At 51.0% G+C, this 9230-nt stretch overlaps 1 protein-coding gene across 1 annotated transcript; it reads left to right on the top strand.

Annotated features, from left to right (window-relative positions):
* Positions 1-1346: 1346 nt before the first annotated feature.
* Positions 1347-2884, top strand: LOC125551943 (dnaJ homolog subfamily B member 3). The gene is made up of 5 exons (XM_048715359.1): positions 1347-1662; positions 1791-1878; positions 1952-2022; positions 2185-2241; positions 2350-2884. The coding sequence occupies exons 1-5, from the start codon at positions 1519-1521 to the stop codon at positions 2536-2538; spliced, it is 549 nt and encodes a 182-aa protein (XP_048571316.1). The 5' UTR covers positions 1347-1518; the 3' UTR covers positions 2539-2884.
* Positions 2885-9230: the final 6346 nt, after the last annotated feature.

Below are 9230 nucleotides of genomic sequence, written 5' to 3'. Positions count from 1 at the left end.
ATGCACCCTCTCGCTCATGTTCTACAGGCAAGCCTCTAGATCTGTCGCTTTCTTCAAAATATCCATTCATGTCTATGTATGTCCAATAGTGCGCCACTCCAAGGCAGGGTGGCCATCACTCTCGATCCGCTCCTCCAGGAGGGAAGGGAACCTCTAGGGGGTTGGCATCATCTCCATCCCCTCGCACTTACCGCCACCCTCAAGACGCGATGGCTCTTGCCAAACCCAACCCAGCGAAGCATTATGGACAAATCCATTATGATACTAATATGGAATGTCGTTAGCTATAGCCGCATTCGCGCTAAAGCAGAATAATGCAAGTATTTAATTCGACAACGGCCTTAGCTAGAATAACGACAAAAGATGCCATCATGCAACTTTTAGGCACAAGAAAAGGTATAGCTTAGTTATTTAATAAACTATTTGTTAAATGACGTTATGCATGTGCCATGTAATATAGTTATCTAGCCCAAGTTCTCCCTTATCTCTCTATTAGTTTGATTAGGGTTGTACCTAAGGGCGTAAGCCATGCATGCATTCCTATATATATGACACTAGATGCCCGTAATACAATTATGTTGCGTAAAATCTCTTTCTACATGGTATCAGCCAACTAGCGATCCTCTACCCTAGCCTTTCGCACCCTAAACCCTAAGGAGTCGCCATCGCTAGTTCTTCAAGCTGCCGTCGCCGCTGCCTCCTTGCGTAGCCGTCGCCAGCCACGACGCTTCGACTGCCACGGGGTGGGGGGGGGGGGGGGGGTTGTTGAATGACGGCATGCATGTGCCAAGTACTATAGTTATCTAACCTATGTTATCCCTTATCTCTCTATTAGTTTGATATTAAGGTTGTACATAAGGACGTGGACAATGCATGTAAATGCCTTAAAAATGATTATGTCCTACTATAAAGCAGCTGTTTGAGATGTTTATAGAGACATTATCTTATGCCTTATTTTCTACTCCCTCCGTAAACTAATATAAGAGCGTTTAGATCACTATTTTAATGATCTAAACACTCTTATATTAGTTTACAGGGGGAGTAGCTTAAAATAGGCTTTCACTCAGTTTTCTAGCGAACAACAATGAAGCGACACCCGAAAAAAAGGAAGGAGGCCCAGGCCTACCGTCGTGCATTGGGTTCACAAACCATCGAGGCCGAGCCCAAAAGCTCGAGAGTTCGGCGAACATAAACCGCAGACAGTGTGGCAAACCTGTAAATAGGACCATACCCCGATGGCGAAGCCCGAAACACCCCTTAAAATATCTGGCATCGGCTCGAACTCTGGAACCTTCAGTGGCCCCAATCTCCGACGACCAAAAACTCTATTTAGATATTTTTTTCCCACGCCCCCACGGGAATAAACACGCCTCCTTCCTGGCACCCGGCCGGCTCCCCCTCAAAATTCTCAAATCCACCAATCTCCCCCCCGTCTCCCACCCCAATTCCATGGTGCAATAGCAGCTTCGCCGCGTTTCGTTTCCTCGCCGTCGCGCCGTCGACGGTCCGCCTAATCCCATGGACGCCTCCGCTGGAGCCGGATCCGGCAATGCCCCTTGCGCCGGCGCCGGCGCGTCGTCTTGCTGCTACTACACCCTGCTCGGCATCCGTAAGAACGCCTCCTCCACCGACATACGCGCCGCCTATCGACGGCTCGCCATGGTACGTGCGCTCCTGTCCTCCGCTCCTCCGCGCGCGTGGGTGCTTGATCGGTTTCCTTTTCTTGTTCCTTTCGTCTGGTCGGAGGAACTGACGTGCTAATCATCCGACGTCTTGCTCTGACCGTGCAGAAGTGGCACCCGGATCGGTGGGCGAGCGACCCCGGCGCGACGGGCGAGGCGAAGCGGCGGTTCCAGCGGATCCAGGAGGCCTACTCCGGTAAGGCATCGCGAGCTTCACGTTAGCCCTAGCCCGCGCGAGATTTTGATCGAATTCTTTGTCGGCGTTGCAGTTTTGTCCGACAAGGGGAAGCGGGCCATGTACGACGCCGGCCTCTTTGATCCCCTCGACGACGACGACCAGGTGGGCGCTCTGGTTTCTTTCCCCGTGCTTATTGTCTCGTCGAAATTCCCTCGATTATTATATTATTTATTGAAAACAAGTGGGAAATTACCCGCTTCTGTCCACCGGGGACAGACCGACGTACAATGTCCCTGAAATTTTGCTCTTGCTTTGGACGGCCAGGATTTCTCGGACTTCATGCAGGAGATGCTGGTGATGATGGATAGCGTGAAAAACGAGGTAGGCGCGACCGCTGACCCAACTACCCTTGAGACATCATTAGTTTATAATTGATCGTAATCGTGATTAGTACCTTTGTTGAACGATTTGCTATCACATCTCGTGCAGAAGCCGGACACTCTCGAAGACCTGCAGAAGATGCTGGATGACATAGTCAACGGCGACGGCGGTAGCCGCGCCACTGCTGGTGCTGGTGGTAGCGGCGGCGGCGGAGGCGGTGGCTGCGGCGGTCGCGTCCCACCGGAGGCCAACCGCAGAACTCGTGTCGCCCCTTACCCGCAGCCTTCGCGAAGGTGATGGACGCGCCGGTGTACGAGATGTGCACACATCGTTGCGCCTGTAGGAGAGATATCAGAGCAAGAAGAGAGCAACCAGCGTGAAAAAACCATTAGCACATCAGAATTGTTGCTCAATCCCCTTGTCGGGGTGGTTACAGCTTAGTGTTTAGATCATCTTTGATGACAATTGACGCCGTCGATCTGTTTAATTGTGTTACTTTGGCTGGTTGGTGCTTCGGTCGCGGCAGCCAAGAATTGGCGTGGATGCGCGACAGCCCAAAGATTCCATCATATTTCCGGACATTTCGATCCTCAGTTAAATTTGTTCTCCCAATTGTTGCTCGAATATACCTCATCTCCATTAACGTTTCCCCCTGTGGTGAGTCCTGTCCTGAGTGTGTGTGTGTGTGTGGTCTTTTTGGCCTGCCATTACGAGTACCACAGGCACAAACTTCCCCATTGTCTTCCCTACCAAACGCTTTGCCGACTTCGGTAGTTAGCTGTAACCAGAGATGATTCTCGTGCTTGACGCTCTTGTCTCGTGCCGTGTCGTGGTGCTCGGATGCCCTTGTATTGTGCTACCGGAATGATGGTTCTAGCGAGCCGATGGTAACACAAGCCCACTGACTGGTGTCACACTGGGATTTGCATCTTGGCGTTTGCGAGTCGAGATCAGCGGCGGCGACGTTTCTCTTCTGGATGGCTCGGCTCGTACGAACGAAAACGAGGCGGTCCTACCTAGTTGCGTGGCGCCATCATCCGTATTTGCCACCACGCTGGATGATGCTCCAATTTTGCTGGGGCGCGAGATGGTTTGGACCAGAGGATTTCTCTGGGAATGGCGTGGAGAAATATCATCCGAGAATGGCCGGGGACCTATCATGTCATGTCATGTCCAAGGACGGGCGGGGCATCTCTTCGTACGTATCGTTGATTGGGTTTGGACCGGGAAAAAGCAAAGTGGTGGACGCGAGCGTTTCGTGGTCCACCGATTGAACGGAACCTCAATGGATGATGTATGGACGCGGTTTTTTAATGGTTCTTTTTAATTTCTCTTTAGAAAAGCCAAGATTAGGACGGGCTGATTCGAGATACTTCCGGTGCGGGATCTCCTTTGTTGGGCAGGTTCAGCACCTTTCCCCCTCTACTATTGATTATTGATATCGAGAGGCGTACAGCGCCGGTGTTTCCTGAAGTATCCGTACGAGGGATTACAAAATATCCACGCCCATGCTCCCCTAGGAAGCGAAGCAGCTCCCATAGCTCGCCTCGAACGATCCGGCGACCTACCCTGCCGGAACAGTTTAGTTTATTTTCGGGAGGGTTTAGCCGGAGACTGGAACACTCTCGCTGGTTTTTCTTGCCGCCATGCTCCGATTTGGTAACGCGAGCTTTGCTGTCCGGGAGTGGCAAGTTGCGTCGCGTCGCGTCATGCTCGGCCGTCTACGGGTTCTGGAACCTGCAGATATGAGCTCCTACTAACGTCTCTCGTTGATATGAGATCACTTCTGTTGCTGTCGCCTCTGGCGGTGTTGTTGCTCGACGTCGCCCGTTGCCGTCGCGCCTTAAACTTTCCGCCTTTGTGCAACTTGACCCCGTCCATTTTTGCAGCGGAGGCCGAGGTCGATGTCTACGTGAAAACGGGTGTGCAAACCGAGCCAGCATGTTTGCACTGCGCGAGAACATGCACGAGGTGAGCCACCGCCACACGTTGTACAGCTTGACAACTTGCGTGCTTTCCCGCAAAGAGTTAAAGTAAAATAGAGAAGAAGAAAAACGACAACAACCTGCGTGCTTGCACTTTTACGATGAGGATGAGCACAAAACAGCTCGTTTTCTCACTCTGCGGGCGCCAAGTTGTGCCGTGCAGTGTGCGCGGTGTTGTTTGTCGGCAAGGTTTTCTTCGAACAATTTTGTTTTGTGTCGGTGAAACAAAAATAAGCATGAGCAATCAAGGGATTCTTTGGTTCGCAGGGTCTAAATCAAAAAACTGAAAACACATTTTTTTTTTGAAAAATGAGAAGGTGGCTCAAGGCCTACCTTATATTTCCAAAACAGGCACATGGCCTGGGAAGGTTCGGTTACATGGCTTGTATGATGCACCAGGGTGCAAGGCCACAAGCAGCCTAAAACAAGAGAGAGAGAGAAACCAAAAGGCAAAGGAAAAGGAAGAGAAAAAAAAAGGAAGCTGTCCTAGCCGTCAATCAAATTAGCCCAATAATGCAGATTATCTTTGTCTCGCTGCTTTCTAACTCTGTTGGACCAAAGGCGTATCAAATCAGCTGCATGGAACCTAAGATATGGCATGCAACCTAAGATATGGCTTCATCCAGCACTTATTGTTGAAAACTCTGTTATTCCTAGCTTGCCAGACGGTGACTGCATAAGCCGCAAAAGCAACATTCCATTTATGTTTGAAAGTAAGTTGATCCGCTGCCTGACGAACGAAAGTCTGGATATCAGGGGAGTGCAGAGCCAAAGAACCCAACAGGAGCCTGTGCCAGATGGTGCTGACCGGACGGCATCGAAGCAACAAATGATCAGCCGATTCAAGGGCTGGGCATAGATCGCATCCAGCGTCAGAGGCAACCACTGACCAGCCATTCCGAGCCATATTGTCTCTTGTGTTCAAACGCCCCCGGAAGACAAGCCACAAGAACACCCTATGCTTTAGTGGTACAATGGGATCCCAAACCCACTGATCGGGAGCCCAACGCAAGCCGCGGAAGGTGAGCAACCTGTAGAAAAAGCCTGTGCTGAGCCTGCTGCCAGCCATCGAAGAGACTCGGGTGTCGAGGAGCGTAGAGGCAGGGGTAACATTTTCCAGTAAATGATCCGAGGTGAGCAACTCTTGAGTCGCCGATTGGGAAAGATTTGGGTGGAGGCACAAATTCCAACCTTCCACTGTGAACTGGGACTTAACCGAAAAATCCTGGTTGCGAGCGAAGGAGTATAAGACCGGAAAGAGGTGTCTCAGCCTGCCAACTTCCAACCACTGGTCATGCCAAAAGGAGACATGAGAGCCGCTGCCCATAGAGCAGCGAGAAGAAGACATGACCAAAGGAATGCAGCCCTTAAACCCTTTCCATATGGCCGTATCTTTGTGGTTGCTGCTCAAGGGTACACTGGCCTTGCAGTATTGTGACGCAAACCAACGGTAGCAAGGGATGTCTGAGGATTGGAGGATTTTTGCTACAAACTTGCAAAGCATAGCCTGGTTATGGGCGTGTAAATCTCTGATGCCCAGACCACCGTTGGCACGGGGCAGCACCACCTTATCCCAAGCCACCAGGCATTGACCACCCTTGATGCTATTCCTACCTTGCCAGAAAAAAGCTCGAAGGAGGCCTTCCAGCTTGCTAATTGATTCCTTAGGCCAGGGAAAGCAAGTCATGAAATAACTTGGTATGCCTGCCAGCACCGAGTTGATGAGCGTGAGACACCCTCCCCAGGAGAGAAAGGTGGCCATCCAACCAGAGAGACGACGATCAACTCTGTGAATAACCGGGAGTACCATGCCATGCTTGATCTTGTGTAGAGAGAGGAGCATCCCCAGGTAAGTACATGGAAAGGAGGAGATCGGATAGCCCAGTGTACTAGCAATCTTAGCAGCCACCTCCGCAGCAACACAAACCGGCATGAGGGTGCTTTTGTGGAAGTTAATGGACAACCCAGAGAAGTCTGAGAAAGCAGTTAGGATGTGCTTGATCATAGTAGCCTGCTGCACATTGCCCTGAAAGATAATCATCGTATCATCCGCATATTGTAGCACTGGAAAGAGATCATCAGACCCGAGCGGATGCAAAAGGTTGCCGCTCTGGAAATGCAAGCAACATAATCTTTGTAGCACATCAGCAAACCAGTATAAAGAGATATGGTGATATGGAGTCACCCTGCCTAAAGCCCCGCTTTGCTTGGATGGGAGCACCCACCTCACCATTCATCAGTACTCTAGAGCGTCCCGTTGAGAGGAGTGCATGGATCCACTGTATCCACCTAGTAGAGAAGCCCCTGATGCTCAAGATTTGTGTAAGGCAGTCCCAACTGACAGAATAAAAAGCCTTGCGAAAATCCAGCTTGAGAGCAATGACAGGTAACTTCCGCTTGTGTGTTGTTTGTATCATTTCAGCAGCTAGAGCAAAGTTCTCCACAATAGATCGTCCTCTCAGGAACCCTGACTGCAAGGAGTGCACCAAATCTGGTATGCGCCTCTGCAATCTATTTTTCATGACTTTGGACACCAACTTAGGAGCGCTGTGTACCAAAGAAATTGACTGGAAATCACGCATCTCCAATGGTGTATCCGTTTTCGGCAGCAATGTGATGAAAGCAGAATTGATACCGTCGAGAGCGACACGGTTGGCGTGAAAATCTTCAAAAAACTGGAGCAGGTCATTGTTTAACAAATTCTTAAACGCCTTATAAACTCATTAGTGAACCCATCCGGGCCCGGACTTCTATTGTTGGATGCACTGTCAATAGCATGAACAATCTCTGCCCAAGAGAAATCACTAGCTAGCTCGGAGAGGTCGGCGGAGCTGTACAGGTCGTTGAGCCGGACTGTTGGCATAGAAAGAGCAGGTTGGCCCAAGATATCGGTGAAGTAGGCGGTAGCCAAGCTGAGCTTATGATCATTTTGGTAGTACTGCACACCATCGTGCAAAAGAACCTTTATTTTATTTCTTCTCGCCTGACAATTTGCCGCTGCATGGAAGAAGAGGCTATTTTCATCACCGGATACACACCAGCGCAGCTTGGCCCGACGACTCCACAGAGCAGTCTGCCACAAAATCAGTTGTTCCGCCCTGGTAGAAGCTGATTCACGGAGAACTACTTCAAGCATAGATAGCAGCCTCCTTTCCTCAACAACATTCAAAAAGCTGACCACGTGTTTATTGTTTGCAATGAGTGCCTTGAGGCTGGACTGTCGTCTGCTCCATTGTCGTAGGGCAGCCCGGATCCGTATCATCTTAAAGTTGATGAGCGATGCAGAAGAAGAAATACTCCTGGTGCCCCGCGACCAGCAGTCCTGTATAATGCTCCTGGACTCCTCCATCTGAAGCCAATGGTTCTCAATTCTGAACAGCTTGCTTCTGGCCGTCTCAGTCTGGAACTGAACCAAGATGGGTGTGTGGTCGGAAGTTGTAGCAGGCACACAAGAAGCAGAAGTATGCAAAAAACTAAAATTCCAGGCGTCTTTCACAAGAACTCGGTCCAGCCGGACAAGAGTGGGGGAGGATCTTTTGTTGGACCAAGTGAACAACCTATTGTCAAGCTGGATATCATCCAACCCATGCTCCCTGACCCAGCCATTAAACATCTCCATAAGGTTCCAGTTGGTATGACCGTGGGACTTTTCATGAGCAAAACGATACATATTGAAGTCGCCCAGCACAATCCAAGGCAAACCTGGCTCTGCTGCAACACTAGACACTACTTCAAAGAACACAGCCCGATCATTGCCCGAGCATGGAGCGTAAACAATAGTAAGCAGAAAGGAGCTGGCAGAGGTTGCTGATGACAATCTGACAGTGACATGGCACCGATGAGCGCACACGAGCTGACCAGTAACATTACTAGAATCCCAGGCAACCAAGATTCCACCAGCAGCTCCATCTGAAGGCATGGCAGTATGATCCTTGTACGATGCGGGCAGAAAAGATCGCAACTTAAAGAGGGAGAGAGAGGGCAGCTTTGTTTCCTGCAAGCATACAACACTAGGGCAGCAAGAGGTTATAACATCACGAACCAGCGAGCACTTGTCATCATCACCAAGGCCGCGTACATTCCAGTTTAGGATCTTCATAGTGTAAAGGAGAGCACACCACCCAAAGGAAAGAAATAGCAACACAGATGCATGCTTGAGAGGATGCAAGAGAGGTAAAACATTGATTGAATTGATAGAAGCTGATACAACCGACGACTCACATAACACAACATGACGTACACTAGAACACACAGACAGACAAAGGACATCTGACAACAACTAGCAGACTGACAAAGAAGAACAATGCAGACTAACAGAAGCTTAAGCAAGACAACAACGTAACTGAACTGACGAGCCCAAAGGCATACAACAACATAGGCTGGAGAACTACACATTGGGGTTGTCGAGGACACGCACAGAGGAAGCAGAGGAGTCGCTGGAAGTAGAGGAGGCCGCCGCGTCAGAGGAAGCAGCCCGGGCCCTGACTTGGTTGAGGATGGTAGCAGCGTTGATGCCACATTGATCTGCAATTAGCTTCAGCTGCCCCTGATCAGCGGTGCCGGAGTTGCCGCAAGGGGCAGCTCCAGGAGGCCAGCCACCACTTTCGCCTTCTTGCGGCGCGAGGAGGAGGAGCCGGATCTGCGGGGAGCGCCGCCGCTCGATCCGGACTCAGAAGCCGCCGCCTTTCGCTTGGACGCACACTCGACAGAGCCCATGTGCATGCCGTCGTACGCGCTACGAATGCGCGGACTCCGCCTGGGGGATGACGCAGCCGCCCGCCGGACGGCAGCTAGAGATGGCGGATCCTCCACCCCCTGCATCTCTGGATCAGCAACAGCATGCTGGATGTTGAGATCGAGCATACCACAGCCCACGGCACGCGGCTGAGCAGGCGCATGCCCAACAGGAGGAAGCAGCTGCAGGGCAGGCGGAGCAGCGTGGAGGTCACCGGCAGCGGGTGGAAGAGGCGGACCGCGACAGCTACAGAACACTGTGGCAACGTG

Source organism: Triticum urartu, chromosome 4 (assembly GCF_003073215.2).
Source record: "Triticum urartu cultivar G1812 chromosome 4, Tu2.1, whole genome shotgun sequence".
In the NCBI taxonomy this organism is placed as follows: domain Eukaryota; kingdom Viridiplantae; phylum Streptophyta; class Magnoliopsida; order Poales; family Poaceae; genus Triticum; species Triticum urartu.
This window is presented reverse-complemented; position numbering and strand designations above follow the sequence as displayed.